The 18,940-nt window shown below is 50.6% G+C and overlaps 1 protein-coding gene across 1 annotated transcript in view; it reads left to right on the plus strand.

The window, feature by feature from the left end:
* plbd2 (phospholipase B domain containing 2) overlaps window positions 1-18,940 on the plus strand; it is an 88,671-nt gene that overhangs the window by 20,959 nt on the left and 48,772 nt on the right. The window contains exons 2-3 of the mRNA XM_038790579.1: window positions 4,890-4,983; window positions 9,403-9,561. Of these exons, the coding sequence (XP_038646507.1) occupies window positions 4,890-4,983; window positions 9,403-9,561 (253 nt within the window). The remainder of the gene's footprint in view (window positions 1-4,889; window positions 4,984-9,402; window positions 9,562-18,940) is intronic.

Raw genomic sequence — 18,940 nt, forward strand, 5'->3', positions numbered from 1 at the left:
TAACTGCTTGAAAGTTCCTAAAGTGTCCGACTCCACTATCATAGCAGGCAATCCATTCCACATCCTAACCACTCTCTGAGTAAAGATCCTACCTCGGACATCCCTCTATATCTCCCACCCTGAACCTTATAGTTATTCCCCCTTGTAACAGCTACATCCACCCGAGGAAATAGTCTCTGAACGTCCACTCTATCTATCCCCCTCATCATCATATAAACCTCTATTAAGTCGCCTCTCATCCTCCTCCGCTCCAAAGAGAAAAGCCCTAGCTCCCTCAATCTTTCCTCATAAGACCTATCCTGCAAACCAGGCAGCATCCTGGTAAATCTCCTTTGCACCCTTTCCAATGCTTCCACATCCTTCCTATAGTGAGGTGACCAGAACTGCACACAATACTCAAATGTTGTCTCACCAGGGTCATGTGCAGTTGCAGCATAACCCCACGGCTCTTAAACTCAAGCGCCCTCTTAATAAACGCGAACACACTATAGGCTTTCTTCACGGCTCTATCCACTTGAGTGGTAACCTTCAGAGATCTGTGGACATGAACCCCAAGATTTCTCTGTTCCTCCACGTTCCTCAGAACCCTGCCGTCGACCCTGTAATCCGCATTCAAATTTTTTCTACCAAAATGAATCACCTCGCACTTATCAGGGTTAAACTCCATCTGCCATTTTTCAGCCCAGCTCTGCATCCTATCAATGTCTCTTTGCAGCCTACAACAGCCGTCCACCTCATCCACTACTCCACCAATCTTGGTGTCATCAGCAAATTTACTGACCCACCCTTCAGCCCCCTCCTTCAAGTCATTGATAAAAATCACAAATAGCAGAGGACCCAGCACTGATCCCTATGGTACACCGCTGGTAACTGGTCTCCAGTCTGAAAATTTTCCATCCACCACCACCCTCTGTCTTCTATGTGATAGCCAGTTACTTGTCGATTCGGTCCCACAGAGAAAAGGTGGAACGAGCAGAGAGGGAGAGATTAGTGGAGGAAATACTCCGAGTGGATAGGAGATATGTGGAGGCCCCGGACGCGGGGCTCCTGAGGGAAACTACATGCAGAGTTTGAGTTGTTGACCACGGGGAGGGCGGTGGAGCAGTTGAGGGCAAGGGGGGCGGTCTACGAATATGGGGAAAAGGCGAGCAGGATGCTGGACCACCAGCTTAGGAAGAGAGAAGAGGCCAGGGAGATTGGGAGAGTATGAATAGGGAGGGCAACATGGTCTTGGACCAGGGGGGGTGAACAACGTTTTTAAAAGAATTTTATAGCAAATTATATGAGTCGGAACCCCTGCCTGGTGTAGAAGGGATGAGGCAGTTCCTTGACCAGTTGAGGTTTCCGAGGGTGGAGGAGGACCTGGCCGAGGGGCTGGGGGCCCCGATTGGGGCAGAGGAAATTGTTAAAGGACTGGAGGGCATGCAGTTGGGCAAGGCTTCGGGGCTGGACGGTTACCCGGTAGACTTCTATAAGAAGTTCTCAGAGGTGTTGTGCCCACTACTAATGAGGATCTTTAATGAGGCTAAAGAGAGGGGAATCCTCCCCCCTACGATGTCGCAGGCCTCAATTTCACTCATCCATAAACGTGAGGACCCGGAGCAATGTGGGTCATATCAACCGATCTCGCTTTTGAACGTAGATGCCAAGCTGCTGGCTAAGATTTTGGCCACTCGGATAGAGGACTGTATCCCAGGGGTGATCGGGAGGACCAAACCGGATTTGTTAAGGATAGACAGCTCAATGCTAACGTTCGGAGGCTTTTGAATGTAATTATGATGCCCTCAGAAGGAGAGGAGGCGGAGGTGGTGGTTGCGATGGACGCGGAGAAGGCTTTCGATCGGGTGGAGTGGGAGTATCTTTGGGAGATGCTGGGAACGTTTGGGTTTGGTGAGGGCATCATCGACTGGGTGCGATCGCTCTACCAGGTGCCGGTAGCGAGCGTGTGCACGAACCGGGTGAGGCCAGGGTACTTTAAGCTACGCCGAGGGACGAGACAGGGGTGCCCCCTCTCCCCGTTGCTTTTCGTTCTGGCTATAGAGCCATTGGCCATGGGGCTGACAACATCAATGAAGTGGCAGGGGCTGGTTCAGGGGTGGGTGGAGCACCGGGTTTCGCTGTACGCGGACGATCTGCTCTTATACATCTCGGACCCGGTAGAGGGGATGGGGGCAGTTATGCATATCTTGGGGGAATTTGGCAGGTTTTCGGGGTACAAATTGAACATGGGGAAAAGTGAATTGTTCGTGATCCAGGCAAGGGGGCAGGAGAGGAGACTGAAGGATCTGCCGCTCAGGATGGTGGAGAGGAGATTTCGCTACCAAGGAATGCAGGTGGCTCGAAAATGGGAGGCATTACATAGACTCAACCTCACCCGGTTGGTGGAGCAAATGGAGGACGACTTTAAATGATGGGATATGCTCCCGCTATCGCTGGCGGGGAGGATACAGACCGTGAAAATGACGGTCCTCCCCAGATTTTTGTTTGTCTTCGAGTGCCTTCCCATCTTCATCCCTAAGGCCTTTTTCAAGTGGGTAAACAAGATTATTTTGGGCTTTGTATGGGTGAATGAAACCCCGCGTGTGAAGAAAATGTTGTTGGAGCGCAGTCGGGGGGAGGGTGGGTTGGCGCTGCCGAACTTCTGCAACTACTACTGGGCGGGGAATATAGCAATGATTAGGAAGTGGGTGGTGGGGATGGGGTCGACATAGGAGTGGATGGAGGTGGCATCATGCAAAGGCACCAGTTTGGGAGCACTGGTAACGGCACCTCTGAAGTTCTTGCCGTCCTGGTACTCCACAAGTTCGGTGGTAGTGGTGGCACTGAGGATTTGGGGGCAATGGAGGAGGTAAAAGAGGGTGGAGGGTGCATTGGTCTGGACCCTGATTTGCAATAACCACAAGTTCGCACCGGGCCGGATAGATGGAGGGTTCCGGAGCTGGCAGAGAGCAGGAATTAGTCGAATGGGTGATCTATCCATAGACAGGAGTTTTCCCAGTCTGAAGGCGCTGGAGGACAAGTTCAAGCTGCCGCCGGGGAATAGTTTCAAATATCTGCAAGTGCGGGACTTTCTGAGGAAACAGGTGTTGGCTTTCCCGCTGTTTCCTGCCACGGGGGATGCAGGACAGCGTAATGTCTGGTACCTGGGTGGGGGAGGGGAAAGTGTCGGATATCTATCCGGAGCTGTTGGAGGCGGAGGAGACCTCGGTGGAGGAACTGAAGGGCAAGTGGGAGGAGGAGCTAGGTGGGGAGTTAGAGGCGGATCTGTGGGCGGATGCCCTAAACAGGGTTAATTCCTCCTCTTCATGTGCCAGACTTAGCCTAATACAATTTAAGTTGATCCACCGGGCACACATGACGGCGGCGAGGATGAGCAGGTTTTTCGGGGTAGAAGATAGATTTGGGAAGCCCAGCAAACCATGTCCACATTTTTGGGCATGCCCGAAGCTTGGAGGATTCTGGCAGGGGTTTGCCAAAGCAGTGTCCAAGGTGATCGGTACGCGGGTGGTGCCGAGTGCAGAGATGGCGATCTTCGGAGTGTCGGAGGACCCGGGGGTTCAGGAAGTGAAAGAGGGCGACGTTTTGGCCTTTGCCTCCTGGTAGCCTGGAGACTGATCCTTTTAATGTGGAGGCACTCGAAGCCCCCAAGTGACATGGCTGGGTTTCTCAAGCTGGAGAAATTAAGTTTGCCTTGAGGGGGTCAATGCTGGGGTTCTCTTGGAGGCGGCAGCCGTTCGTCAACTTTCTCGGGGAAAATTAAAATGTCAGCGGAAGCAGCATTCTGAAGGGAGGGGGGGCAGGTAGGTGCAATATGGTTAAGGGATGTACAGAAGAGGTTGGGTGGGAAATGTTTAGTTTACCATGTTGATGTTTATGTTATTATTCTGTTATATAAAAATTTTGCAAATACTTCAATAAAAATATTTTTAAAAAAATTATTTTCAGTGAAGGAAGGAATGTGCATTAGCTTACAGCTGTGAGATCTTGGTAACATTTAGAACATCAACAATGCAGCCCATCATATGGATGCTGGCTGGTTCTTTGAAGGGTTTAAGAAACAAAACTTGTGGCTTGCCTATTTGGGTCGTGGTTAAAAACTATAGTAAGGGCAGCACGGTGGCCTAGTGGTTAGCATAACCGCCTCACGGCGCTGAGGTCCCAGGTTCGATCCCGGCTCTGGGTCACTGTCCGTGTGGAGTTTGCACATTCTCCCCGTGTCTGCGTGGGTTTCGCCCCCACAACCCAAAAATGTGCAGAGTAGGTGGATTGGCCACGCTAAATTGCCCCTTAATAGAAAAAATAATTGGGTAATCTAAATTTAAAAAAAAAAAAACTATAGTAGAAAAGACAGTGGGTTGATAGTCTGGAAAAATTAGATCAAGTTACCCAAGTAATTCACGTAAACCTGCTGCTTGAATAGTTTAGCCCTAATCATGGGACATGCTATCATGGTAGCACAGTGGTTAGCACTGTTGCTTCACAGCGCAAGGGTCCCAGGTTCGATTCCCGGTTTGGGTCACTGTGCGGAGTCTGCACGTTCTCCCGTGTCTGCTTGGGTTTCCTGTGGGTGCTCCGGTTTCCTCCTACAAGTCCCGAAAGTCGTGCCATTAGGTGAATTGGACATTCTGAATTCTCCCTCTGTACCCGAACAAACGCCGGAATGTGGCGACTAGGAGCTTTTCACATAAACTTCATTGCGGTGTTAATGTAAGCCTACTTGTGACAATGATAATAATAAAGATTATTAGTAGCAGTTTTTCTGAAGTAATACTGTTGCTTTAATTTTGCCCAGTGTTCAATGGATGCTGATTCTATTCCTAAACTGATTTAGTTTTTATTTTCAGTGGTTTTGAATTCTAATCAATCTCCAACTTTTATGTCCTTTGCAGTTGGTCCTACCTTGAACTCAGTACAAATGGAACATACAATGACAGTATACAGGCTTACGCTGCAGGAGTGGTGGAAGCTGCAGTCACAAAACAGGTCAACTTAACTTCATACTTTTCTCGGAAATTGATTCTCGTTCACTGCTGACGAGGAAGGGATTGTATTCAATAGGTGTTATTCCTGGTTCACAAAAGCATGTTTTAATGGTCAGGAAGACTGGTTAATATGTGCATATATTTGATATAGCAGATTTAAGAATGTGGTGTTGTTTCTGCACATTAAGAATGCTGAAGAATTATTTTAATATCACATTACAATTTTTTTCATCCGAAGAAACAATTTGAATCGAGAGGTTTTGCAACATTTTCTTATCAATTTGTGTGCTTTTGAAAGCCTTTATCATTCTATGCAGAAGAAAATGATCAAATACTCTGATGGCATTGAAAACTTGGTGACCAGCTGTAATGTTTTTTTTCCTCCAAACTTTCACCCTCCCCATTCCATCTCGACTTGTTTTCTGAACTAGGTGCAGGATTAGGCAATTCAGCCCCTCGAGCCTACTCTGCCATTCCATATGATCATGGCTGACCTTATCTTGGCCTCAACTCAACACTCCTGCTTGTTCCCCATAACCTTTCAATCCATTACTAATTTAAAATCTGTCTCTCTCCTCCTTAAATTTACTCAAATGTCCCGGCAGGTACCGAACTCTGGGATAGCAAATTCCACAGATTCATGAGCCTTTGAGAGAAGTAATTTCTCCTCATCTCTGTTTTAAATTTGCAACCCCATAGAAACTTTTTATAAAACTCCACCAGGAGCCCATCCGGCCCCGGTGCTGTACCCATCTGCATCTTTCCTCTCGCTGCCCAAATCTCTTCCATCCCCGCTGCCGCTTCCAGCCCTGCCCTCTCCGCATCTCCTACTCCAGGACACTCCAGTCCCCCCCAAAAAATCCCTCCTATCCGACTCATCCCCTGGGGGTTCCGACCTATACAACCTTTTATAAAACTCTTCAAATGCCTTGTTCACCTGCTCGGGCACCAACACCAACTCACCTGCCCCATCCCGGATCCGAACAATCTCTCTCGCAGCGGCCTGCCGGTGGAGCTGACCCTCCAGCAAACGACTGGCCTTCTCCCCATACTCATACCCTTTGCCTGCCTTAGCTGGGTCCCAGGTTCGATTCCCAGTTTGGGTCACTGTCTGTGCGGAGTCTGCACGTTCTCCCTGTATTTGCATGGGTTTCCTCTGGTGCTCCGGTTTCCTCCCACAACTCTCAAAAGATGTGCTGTTAGGTAACTTGGACATTCTGGATTCTCCCTCTGTGTACCCGAACGGGCGCCGGAATGAGGCGATTTTCACAGTAACTTCATTGCAGTGTTAATGTAAGCCTACTTGTGTCAATAAAGATAATGATTATATATTATTATTATTACATATTATTATTATATAACGCCTCCGCCTCCTCCACCATCTCAAAGTAGTCGTCTGGAGTTGTGTGGGACTCTCAGCTTCGGTGAGTAGACCACCCCAAACTGCATGTTACTCTTGTACAACATTGCCATCGCCCTACCAAAGGTTACCCGTCGTCTTGCCAGTTCCTGGTAGGATCCTGGTATGTACGAATACCACTGCCTTCCCATTTCACCTCTCGATTCAGCTTTGCCCAGCTGAGCATTTTCTCCTTCACCTAGTATCTATCATAGTTCTAGGTGGATAATTTGCCTTCGGTTTTGGCCGGAACGAGCGGTGAGTCCTGTCCAGCTCACAAAGGGAGGGATCCTCCTCCTCCCCAAAACCTTGGTGAACATGTCTGCAAAATACTCCATCAGCCTCTGGCCCGCCAGCCCCTCAGGCAATCCCACAATCTGCAGATTCTGCCTTCATGACCTGTTCTCCAGGTCCTCCACTTTGGCACTCAGCCTTTGCTACTCTCCTCCATCCTCTGCAGCTCCTCACCCAATGAGGTGAATGGGTTGCTGTGCCGCGACAATGCCTTCTCCACCCACTTCAGCACCTCCCCTTGCTCCTGCACCGCCGTCGACGTCTTTCCCAAGGACCCCTTAAGGGTGTCATCCACCAAGTCCTTGAGCGAGGCTATCATCTCCTTTCCATGCTTAAACTTAGAGTACCCCATTCTTTTTTTTCCAATTAAGGGGCAATTTAGTGTGGCCAATCCACCTATGCTGCACATCTTTGGGTTGTGGGGGTGAGACCCACACAGACATGGGGAGAATGTGCAAACTCCACACGGACAGTGCCCCGGGGCCGAGATCGCACCTGGGTCTAATCACTACGCCTCCGTGCCGCCCCTTTCTTCTGGTATTTCAACATCATTTAGTTGCAGCAACTTTTCTCTAAGATCAAGCATGTACAATTTCCCCCAAAACCTGGGTGAAAAGGGTCAAAAAACGAACGTTCCAGCAGGTGCCACCTAACGTGCAACCTCCACCTACATTTTGAGTTAGCAATAAACAAAGTTAACCTTCCTGACTGTGTCTCCTGGAATACTACATTCCTTAATGATGGATTCTGGCGGCATGTGGTTAGCACTGCTGCCTCACGGCGTCGAGGACCGGGGTTCGATCCCGGCCCAGGGTCACTGTCCGTGTGGAGTTTGCACATTCTCCCCGTGTCTGCGTGGGTTTCACCCCCACAGTCCAAAGGTATGCCTGGTAGGTGGATTGGCCACAATAAATTGCTCCTTAATTGAAAATCAAATTGGGTACTCTAAATGTATTTTAAAAAATAATGGATTCTAACAATTTCCCAACAACAGATTTTAAACTAACTGGTCTATAGTTTCCTATTTTCTCCCTCCCTCCCTTTTTGAATATGGGCACTTCATTAGCATTTTTGGAATATTATACCCTATGTATCTACAATCTCCGCTGCCACCACCTTTAAGATCCTAGGATGTAGACCATCAGGCCCTAGGGACTTATCTGCCTTCAATCCCACTCGTTTGTTTCGTACTTTTTCCCTATTGATGATGATTTTTCTAAGTTCCTCCCTTTCTATTACATCTGCATTATCTGTTACTATTGGGATCTTACTAGTGTCCTCCACCGTGAAAACTGAGGCAAAATATTGATTTAGTGCTCCTGTCAATTCTGTGTTCCCCACTATTAACTCCATTAGGGTCAAATCTGTCCTCATGCCTATGTGATTACATGTGTTTAACACCAGAATGCGAGTGTGGGGCTCCAGTTTCTCACCCTCAAACTAAGTCTTGAATTTTATCATGCTATGGTCACTCTTACCTGGCTGAGCTCCTGTAGTGAAGAAATATAATCTTGCAGTGAAACAAATTAGCCCCTTTCACTGCCTGAGATTACTATCTTTTTGAGGTACGGTTCTTTCCTTTGCTGGGCAATCTCTCCCTATCTGAGCTACTGGTCCCTAGCTGCCTTTATGAGCAATTTGTGGATTAATAAGGTTCCCTCTCCAGCATGTTTCAGTCATGTGATAGCAGTTGTGATGTATTCCATTGTCCACATAATGGGTTGAAAGCCCATGTATGTGTCCATAATAGGGAAATGTTTGCTATCCCATCAACATTCCAACTTACTGAATTACTTTATTGAAATGTTATCTTCATGGGGTCAGCAGGTCCAGAAGCCATTGTCATTTTAAATCTCTTCATTTCATCTCTTAAATGGTGGGGGGTAGTCAATTAGCACCTGGGAAAACTATTTGCATTTTAAGTAACTTCCCAGATGTCTGTTATCATGTTTGCCTTGGTTTGTCCAGAAACATAGAATCATCATAGAATCATAGAATTTACAGTGCAGAAGAAGGCCATTCGGCCCATCGAGTCTGCACCGGCCCTTGGAAAGAGCACCCTACCTAAGCCCATACCTCCACCCTATCCCTACACCTCCACCCTATCCCCGTAACCCCAACTAACCTTTTTGGACACTAAGGGGCAATTTAGCATGGCCAATCCACATAACCTGCACATTTGTAGACTGTGGGAGGAAACCGGAGCACCCGGAGGAAACCCACGCAGACGCGGGGAGAACGTGCAGACACCGCACAGACAGTGATGCTGGGAATCGAACCTGGGACCCTGGAGTTGTGAAGCAATTGTGCGAACCACTGTGCTACCGTGCTGCCTTAAACAAAAGGAGTCACCTGACTTTCCAGAGTCCATTTTGTGAGGGCACAGTGTCAATATTCTATGTTGCTGTCGTATTTTTTTTAAAAAGTAAATAGTCTATTTCCCAATTAGTGTTCTGGGCATGACCTGACTATCACAGTGTTATCAGTATGATTTCAGTGAAACATAACGGTTTTATGACAATTTATTACAATGTGGCAATATCAATGATTACAGCAATTGATTTTATCGTTCTGCACTTAGGTAATCTGCATAACACAATAATATGATAACGTTAGGCTGGTTATTGGTCTAGCCAAAGCATTTGGCACAGTTTTAACTGTCAAATTAAGAGCTGCACAGAAGAGTTTTCTTGTTGCATTTTAATCTTTGGTTTTCATGTTTTCTAGTACATTTATATGCATTGGATGAACACGCTGTTTCACTACTGTGGTCCCTTCAAGTATCAGACTGCCTACTGTGAGAAGCTTAAAGATTATATTGAGACCAATCTGGCTTGGATAGAAGATCAGCTGGCCAGAGTTGGGGATGAAGCATATTGGCACCAGGTCAGATTTAACACAGGCACTAAATAGCATTAATAGTAATCCAAATCAAGATTATCAAGACAATTGGTTGGTACATGTTTTTTTAATGAACAGTAAACCTCTGCAAAACTACACAGTTGCAGAGAAATCCATTTGCATGATGCACTCCAGCTAAATAAATATGGACATAAGGGGCTGGATTCTCCGTTTCTGAGGCTAAGTGTTGACGCCATCGGAGGAAGTGTGGAGTTTTACGACAGAAGAATCAGCACAACACCTGCTCCGATTCAGCAACTTTTAATGAGCTAGCACCGCGCCACGTGGAACACAATGAATTACACGAAAACGGTGCTGGATTCGTCGGGTCCGGCCCCAGGAGAAGGCCGCGCACAACTGCCGGGAGCGGGAGAAGACGGAGGGGGACCATCAGACCTGCGGCCCCTCACTGTGCCCGAGCAGAGGGCCCCGAATGTGGCTGGTGGCCCTGAGGAAATTGAGGTCGTCTGGGTGGAGTGCGGTCACGAACGAGGAAGTGAGACTCAGCTGAGTTGCGATTCTCCATGACACATGTGTCGAGATATCACCCTCACTCCCACACCACCCTCACCACCAACCCCCATCACCCCCACACCATCGGGGGATGTTGGAGAGCATCCAGCACCTGAGGGCGCAGGTGGAGGAGTCCAACTGCGTGCAGGAGCAGAGTCTGGTGCCAGCCTGGCGTGCCACCCAGGCAAATACCGCTCATTGGCGTCCGCAGTGGAGGCATTGGGGGCAACGGTTTCAGCCATGGATCAGCGTCCAAGGCCTGGGGCATTCTGTGCAGGCAGTGGCCGAGGCCCAGGACAGGGCTACCCTCTCACAGGCAGCCATGTGCCCGAACCACCTGGACATTGCAGTAGCGCTCCTCAGCAAGGCCCAGTCACAACAGGCCATGGCTGGGAATGCCAGCGGCATTGCCCTGGTGCTGGCCGGCGTGGCGCAGACACTGGCCGAGGTAGCCCAGCCCCAGAGGGAGATGGCCCAGTCCCAGAGGGAGGTGGCCCAGTCACTGGCTGATGTGACAGCTAACCACAGGGTGGTGGCACAGTCGCAGCGTGATGCATCATCCTACATCCCATGGACCAACCCAGGGCCCCCACCTCGTAGTGCTGCAGGTATGTATAACAGAATAGCAGAGGGTGCAAGCGGGGGGTTTGGCGGGGTGGGAAGTGAGGGGGTGTGGGTTTGGGATGTGATGTCCCCCCCCCCCCCAAGTCGGAGAACCTGGAGGTGACCCGTGCACGTTGACCCTGACGCACACGTTGTGCGGTCTCCCGTGCCTGCCAGAGCCCCATGTTCAGGGTCCCAGGTTCGATTCCCAGCTTGAGTCACTGTATGTGTGGAGTCTGCACATTATCCCCGTATCTGCGTGGGTTTCCTCCGGGTGCTCCAGTTTCCTCCCACAAGTCCCGAAAGACAAACTTGTTAGGTGAATTGGACATTCTGAATTCTCTCTCTGTGTACCCGAACAGGCGCTGGAGTGTGGTGACTAGGGGATTTTCACAGTAACTTCATTGCAGTGTTAATATAAGTCGACTTGTGACAATAAAGATTATTCCTATGTCTTGTTCATCGTCCCCCTCCCCGCATCCTCCTCGTCGGACAAGGCCTGCCATTCCTCCCCATCCTCCTCCTCCAACACATCGCCCCTCGACTGTGCGTTGTTGTGGACGATGCAGCAGGCTGCCACGAGGCGGGCGACCCTCTCAGCCTAGTCTTGGAGGGCCCCTCACGAGCAGTCCTGGCGTCTGAACTGCATCTCCAGGAATCCAAAGCACCGCTCGATTACACCCTGGATGCTGCGTGGGCATCATTGAAGCGGGTCTCTGCATCGGTCAGTGGCCTCTGGATATGTGTCATCAGCCACGGCCGTAGCAGGTAACCCCTGTCGGGGTGGGGTGCCCCTCGAACATGTCGGGGACCGCCGAGTGTGCCAGGATGAAGGAATCATGTACACTGCCCGGGTATTCGGCGCAGAGGTGTACGATGAGCAGCTGATGGTCACAGACCAGCTGGACGTTCATTGAGTGGAACCCCTTTCAGTTAGTGTACAGCGGCCTATTATCCGCAGGTGCTCGTAGGGCGTCATGCATCCCGTTGATAACCCACTGGACCCAGGGCATCCTGGCCATGTCGGCGAACTCCGCTGCCCGGGCATCTGGTGGACCCGGTCCACATCAAAATGAATGTACTGCTCCATCTGGGCATATAGGGCCTCTGTAACGGCATGGATGCACCTGTGCGCCGAGATCCATGAGACCCACGACAGGTTGCCACTCGGTGACAGGAAGGACCCTGCGGCGTAGAGGTTCAGGGCGACGGTCACCTTGACGGTCACCAGGAGCAGGTGTCCTCCCGCATACCCCTGTGGTGCTAGGTGGGCCATCATATGGCAGATGTGTCACACTGTCTCTCTGCTGAGCTGGAGTTTCCGACGGCATGCCGGGTCCGGTGCCTCCTTGATACCTCGCCCTCCTCGGCCTGTTGGGTGGCTGGACCCTCCAGCCTGTGCGCTGCCACCTGCCCCTCTGCTGCCCGCTCCGCTGCTGGCCGCTCTTCTGCTGCCCACTGTGCTGCTGCAACTTCTACCTCCTCTTCGAGCAGCTCCCTCACATATGGCCACAGGACATCCCACACCAGGGCGGCCACCCGCTCATACTCATTCAACTCATTTGGAGTTGCTGGTCGAACTCCAAACACCATTGTCTGCAGGGGGTGAAAGGCCAACACGTTAGCATGGTGCATACTCCCGTGCCCAACCAGGTTCCATGGGCTACACGGGAGCCCTGGTTGGCACTGCGGGCTCTGACCCCGCATGTCCTGTTTTTGTAAATTCACCACTCTGTCTTAGAATTCCCCCTATTCCAAAAAGGGCCGATATTCCAAATGGTGAACAGGGATTCTCACTCCCTGACTCCGATGCAGGCTTCTGTGGGTGCTATTCAGGTCAAACTATATTTCCAAGTTATTCCCCGGTATAACCCATACCTTCACCGAAGAATTTTACCTACTTACCCCTTAGTAGCATCGATGTCCTGGGTCCTGCGTTATTAAGGAAGTGAAGTAAGCTAATAACCACTTTTTCAGGTTAAGTTATTTTATTATTATACTTTTTTTTAAAGTTGCAAACACTTTCTTTACAGAAAGGAAAAACGATTAGTGATTCTGGATGCTGCTGGTTTGTTGTAGGGACCTTCAGACTCTCTCTCTCTCTCTTGTAGTTCTCCTCCCCTTCTCTCCTGTTGCTGTTTCTCTGTTTTCTCTGTTCTCTGTGTTCTGTCCTCTGTCCTCCCCATTGCTGCTGGTTTGTTGTAGGGACCTTCAGACTCTCTCTCTCTTTTAGTTCTCCTCCCCTTCTTTCCTGTTGCTGTTTCTCTCTCTCTCTTTTAGTTCTCCTGCCCTTCTCTCCTGTTGCTGTTTCTCTCTCCCTCTCTTTTAGTTCTCCTTCCCTTCTCTCCTGTTGCTGTTTCTCTCTCTCTCTCTTTTAGTTCTCCTCATTCTTGCTGGTGTTGATCTTCGAGCCTTCCACCTCCTTGAGGGGAGCGGAGCTCCCCCGGGCCGTGCCCCGACCGCCAGCTGTTGCTGCTTCGCGTTCTGCTGCTCTCTCCTCCTGCCTCGCGCGTGGGGGGAGGGGGAGGAGCAAGGGGAGCCCGCGCTTAGTGCTTTTTGGCGGGAGAGATCGGGACCTCCGATAGGGGATGGGCTACGGGACTTAAAGGGGCATGGTGGGACACAACCAGGCAAATGGGTCCCCCTCTATTCAGTACATCACAGTGCTTCAACACAGCACAAAGAAATCTATGCAAACTCTCTTTTTCTTTTTCCCTTTCTCCTGCTGCAGGTTGTAATAACAATTCTGACAGACTGAAATTGACTGCATTTTTGACAGAAGAGCTGGCCACAGTTTCTGCTCTTTTCAGCTGCCACCAACCTCTTGTGGGATCTTTCCCTGCACTCTCCCAGACCAGATATTGGCAGACTTCTATGTTTCAAATGACACATTCTGTATTTTCCAGAACTGTCCCCTACTCTCTCACCCGTGCCCTGTTGGTGGCCGGCACCATGGGGGACCCTGATCCTAGCCCCCTACCCTGATGCGAGGGGTACCGTTGGCTGGCACTGCCAGCGCAGACTTGGAGGGCTGAAGGGCCTGTTCCTGTGCTGTAATTTTTCTTTGTTCTTTCTTTGCCCTCACTGGGAGCTGCCGTTGGTGTGCCCCGGGATTCTCTCCCGGTGAATGGCAGTCAGTTGGGTGGGGTGTTTGGGGCAGGGGCGGGGGGGGGGGGGGGGGGGGGGGGGGGGGGGATTGTGGGAGTGGACACACTAAAACGGCTGGTGTCACTGTATAGAACCAGCGGCTGAGGTGGGTGGTTAGTGGGTGCGCAGCAAGGTGGCCACCATAATGGCAGTTGGTGCCCGGGCACCGCCCAAGTTCCATGGGGAGGCCACCCTGGCCATCCGTCCTGTTCCCCCCCCCCCTCCTGGTCCTGGCAGGTGTCCCCCACCCCTGTCAGCATGGCTAGTGTCCAGGCCGGCAGCCCGCAATCACTCCTCTCCGTGTCCTGCCTCTTCTCCCTCTCTCTTAGCAGCCACGACGCCAGGTTCACAATTTTTGAAACCACAAGTGAACGCGCCGTTGGGAACTCAGCCCATCGGAGGCGGTGAATTGTGGAGGCCCCGGAGAATACAGGGTCAGTCCCGTTAATGATATGCCAACGGGGTTTATACACCGCACGGCCAAGCCCCAACTCACCGGTAAGGGGGTCTTAAGCCCCCGCCCACGTACCCGTGCAGGTCACCCCAGGCCTGATCCACAGTGCGGGAGAAATCCAGCCAGTAACCCTGGCAGTGCCAGGCTGGCACCCAGGCAGCATGAGCAGGTCTAGGGTGCCACCTTCACAGAGGGCAAGCACTTGGGGGCCTCCAATCCCCTGGGAGATCCCTACGAGAACCGTCCCGCCTGCTCCCCGTTTGTGGCAAGCTGTACTGAACGGTGCTCACCTGGGGTCTCCAAAGTGAGCACGTTAGATCCCACGCCTTGATTAGATCTTGGGAATGTATGAGTCTGGGACTAGCTGTCTCACTCTAATATGCAGGTTTGCCAGAAAGTGATCCCTCCAACAATGGGCAGTGGTGAGCCGGTTTGATCCTGGAAAAGGGATCTCTTGGCATCTATGGGCCGCGCTGCTTTTCAGGCGCAACGCGGCCAGCAGATCTCGTCCTAAGTGTCATTTTGGATAGTTTGGCAGGGTGTTTATTGCCAGCTTTTTCTGTGAGATCCACATCGGTATTTACTCAAAATGTAGGCGAAATCTACTGGCTGTTCAGGCCGGCTTGATTTTCCGGTCCCACCAACAGCACATGGGTTACCCGGCAACGAGGATTGCAGTCAATGGGAAATCCTTTGACAATAGTGGGACCAGAAAATTCCACTGGCGGCCCGCCTCCGCTGCTGAAAAATATGCATCATGTTAGTCGGTAAATTCCGCCCTTAGTCCTTTTTTTGGGCCTTGGGGAGTTTCTCCCCAATCTAGCCCACATTTTGAAATTTTTTGAGCAATGGGGAGTTGAACTCTCCATCGAGACTGGCGCCTCAGAGATCAGGCCACCATTTTGAAAGGGTGCCCCGATCTGTAAGTGAGCTTGAGGGTCCCCCAATCCACGGTCAATGTCACCCCGCACACACATGCATTACCATCCCCCCCTCCCAAGTGAGGACACCCAGCTATGGGGTAGCTGAGAGGGCCTCCCATTTCAGGCCTCCCCACCACCCTTCCCACCTTCGGCCCTGCCCCTTCAGGAACCCAACCCTTCATCCCCTCCAACCGTTAGGAGACCCCGTCATATCCACCCTTCGCCCCAGCACCTTTCATACCCCGCTCAGGCCTGGTCCTTGGAAATGTCACCAGGGCACCATGGCAGGGTCCCTGCCAGTCTGGCAGTGCCACCCGAGGCACCTTGGCGCTCCACTTACCACACACTCATTGCTGCCACGAAGATGATTCACAAAAGACCTGCCCCCAAGGGCGGGAGTTAATGTGGGTCCACAACTCCATGCCAGTGAGGAGAGGAGGGACATCCTCTTCCCCAGGGTGGGCCGCAGACTCAAGCCATCCTGAACACTGCCTGGGAGTTGGTGACAAAGACAATCAGCACTGTCAGCCTCACCAGGAGGAGACAGCTGGTGATCCGGAGGGGTGGTGATCACTGGTGAGGCCTCTACCCTGAGAGGGGCAGAGAACCAGGGAGGGCTCCTCTGCAGTGGGGTAGCACTTCTGAGGAGTGTCAACACCAGGTGGGCCCCTGATTGATTCTGGCCACACCCATTCCTTGATGATACAGCTGGGCTATGAAGGTGTCCAGAACGGTGGCCTGGTGGGCTCCCACATGACCAGAGGCTCTCTCAGCATTCAAAGGACATAGGCAGCACTCATCAGTGAGAGCAGCCAGGAGCCTGTAAATTGCACCAAAGGGTGCGTTCAAAAAACAGACTGCGGCAATTGTGGTCTGAGCCAGGCCACCCCGATCCCAAAGGAGACACCCTGAGTCCATGGACTTGACACCAAATCGCTCCCTGCTAATGCCCCTGGCCTGGGCAGCCACCTCCCAGCAAGCCTGTCAATTTTCAAGGGTTTTTCAGAGTTTTGTAGCCTTCTGCTCCCCCTCCACAGCCATGGCACTCAGGCACCATTTGTAAATACTTGCAGCAATTCGTGCCCGCGTGATCTCTACCTGAGAGGGGTCGGAAAAGTGGAGCATACTACGTCCAACCCACTAATTAGATTTAAATCCATGCAAATGACAGTTTTGCATATCTTCGATATTGCTGCCAGAGCACGACTTCAGAATCAAGGTGCCAACCTCGCTTTTTCAATTGCGCACGATTCTCTACCTGATCGCGACTTATGCTTCCGCCGTCGCAAAGTGGAGAATCCAGCCCATTTTCTTACCTCTATTTAGGAAGGACATTTAAAATTGTTTCTGTTTTTAATATCATTGTGAGTAGCATCTTAGCCTTGATACATTTAGAGTGAATAATGTATTACATTTTTCAATATCTGAAGTGATCTTTTCCTTTATTGGATAATTTAAGCACATCCATGAGCTTGATCGAGGAGCATCAATTTGATTTAAAATAGATTTTTTTTAAAACAATTGAATAATGTACTGACATTCATGCTTGTGTCATTTACCCCAAACTGCTAGGTAGCTTGGTGACTGTAATGTTTAATATAATGAAGTCTTGACGAGCAAACCAGAGTTCATATTCCAGTTTTGCCTGAGAATTAGAATTAGAACAGTACAGCACAGAACAGGCCCTTCGGCCCTCGATGTTGTGCCGAGCAATGATCACCCCACTCAAACCCACGTTTCCACCCTATGCCAGTAACCCAACAACCCCCATTAACCTTATTTTTTAGGACACTAAGGGCAATTTAGCCTAGCCAATCCACCTAACCCGCACATCTTTGGACTGTGGGAGGAAACCGGAGCACCCGGAGGAAACCCACGCACACACGGGGAGGACGTGCAGACTCCGCACAGACAGTGACCCAGCCGGGAATCGAACCTGGGACCCTGGAGCTGTGAAGCATTGATGCTAACCACCATGCTACCGTGCTGCCCTTTAAATTGCCTTTAAACTTTCTTTTCTCAGGCTGAATTCTCCGGAAGGCAGCATTGCAGGGTTGCCTTTGAATATTTAATAAACAACTTAAGCATAACAATCAGTGGGTTGGCTAAGTGATAGGAATCGACTATTTCCTGACAGATCTGATAGGTAAAAGAAGGCTATTTAGTGTAAGTATTAAGCCCCAGTTTTAATACCAATTTTAAATTGAGGATTTCAGCACTCATAGCGTCAGGCCATGATAAAACACAACAGCTTCAACAGGGACACAATAAGCCTGACACATGCATGAACTCATTGGAGATTAAAACAACATTTTTACTAAGCAAAGATGAAAAAGCTATTGTTCTAACAAACATATTTTCAAAGACAGTTTGACATTAAGACATGAGCTGTACCAGTAATCTGATCAAGGACCATAGAAACATGAAGGCACTATTGTTCATAATGTGAATAAAGCGAAGTCAGCAGAAAACCAGTAGAAACTAGTCTTGATAATAGCACAGAATCGCATTCCACAACATACACAAATATTCAAACAGGAAACATTCAGAACTTATGTTGCACATTAAAGATTGACAGCTAACCGTCAAATCAAATACATTTGATTCCAACCGAAACCAATTAGGACGACATAGAGGTGTAGATAGCTGGCTCAAGACAGATAGGATTTCCTATAAACATGATGGTCCGTACGGCCATCTTTATCCAGGATCATTCTATACTTTGATCTAACTATTCGCTATCTCTATTTTTCATATTTTCACTTTTCCACTCTAACTTTTGAAGTAAACGCAAGCTGTTTTGCCGTAAGCAAGAAGCCATTTCTGTATTATTATGTAAGTTAAATTGTGTACAAGTTACTTCTCTTGGCCGGGATTCTCCCCTACCCGGCGGGGCGGGGGGTCCCGGCGTGTCGGAGTGGCTAGGCCCTCACCGGAGTGGTTCCCACTCTGCTGGCTGGCGTGAACGGCCTTTGGCGCCACATAGCCGGGGCCGAAAGGACTTCGCCGGCCAACGTAGGTCCGCGGCTGCTGACGTCATACTAGCGCATGCGCAGGGGAGGGGGTCTCTTCCGCCTCCATCATGGTGAAGGCCATGGCGGGGGCGGAAGAAAAAGAGTGCCCCCACGGCACAGTCCCGCCCGCGGATCGGTGGGACCTGATCACGGGCCAGGCCACGGTGGGGGCACCCCCCCGGGGTCAGATCGCCCCGTGCCCCCCCCGGAGCCCGCCCGCGCCGCCAATCCCGCCGGTAAGAGGTGGTTTAAACCACGCCGGTGGGAAAGGCCTGTCAGCTGCGGGACATCGGCCCACCGCGGGCCGAAGAATCGCCGCGGGGGGCTCGCCGACCGGCGCGGGGGGCCAGCCGACCAGCGCGGCGCAATTCCCGCCCCCGCCGAATCTCGGGGGGTGGAGAATTCGGGACATGGCGGGGGTGGCATTGACGCCAGCCCCGGGCGTTTCTCCGAACCCCCCGGGGGGATCAGAGAATTCCGCCCCTTTAAGTCCTTTTGCTAGCCGGACTTTATTGAGAATAGATTTAAATTTCTCCTAATTGTAATCAAATAGAGGCAGTAAAGATTATTGTTTGCATCCGAGACGTTTAACTCAAATTTCTACTGAGTTTTAGTGTCGCAAGACCTCACTAATTCCACATGGTAGATCTCATCACTAAGTATTGGGATTTATTGCTGCTGGAGCTGTCAGCAAGCCTATTCATTTTGCT

The sequence above is a fragment of the Scyliorhinus canicula genome, chromosome 1 (assembly GCF_902713615.1).
Source record: "Scyliorhinus canicula chromosome 1, sScyCan1.1, whole genome shotgun sequence".
NCBI classification, from domain to species: Eukaryota; Metazoa; Chordata; class Chondrichthyes; order Carcharhiniformes; family Scyliorhinidae; genus Scyliorhinus; species Scyliorhinus canicula.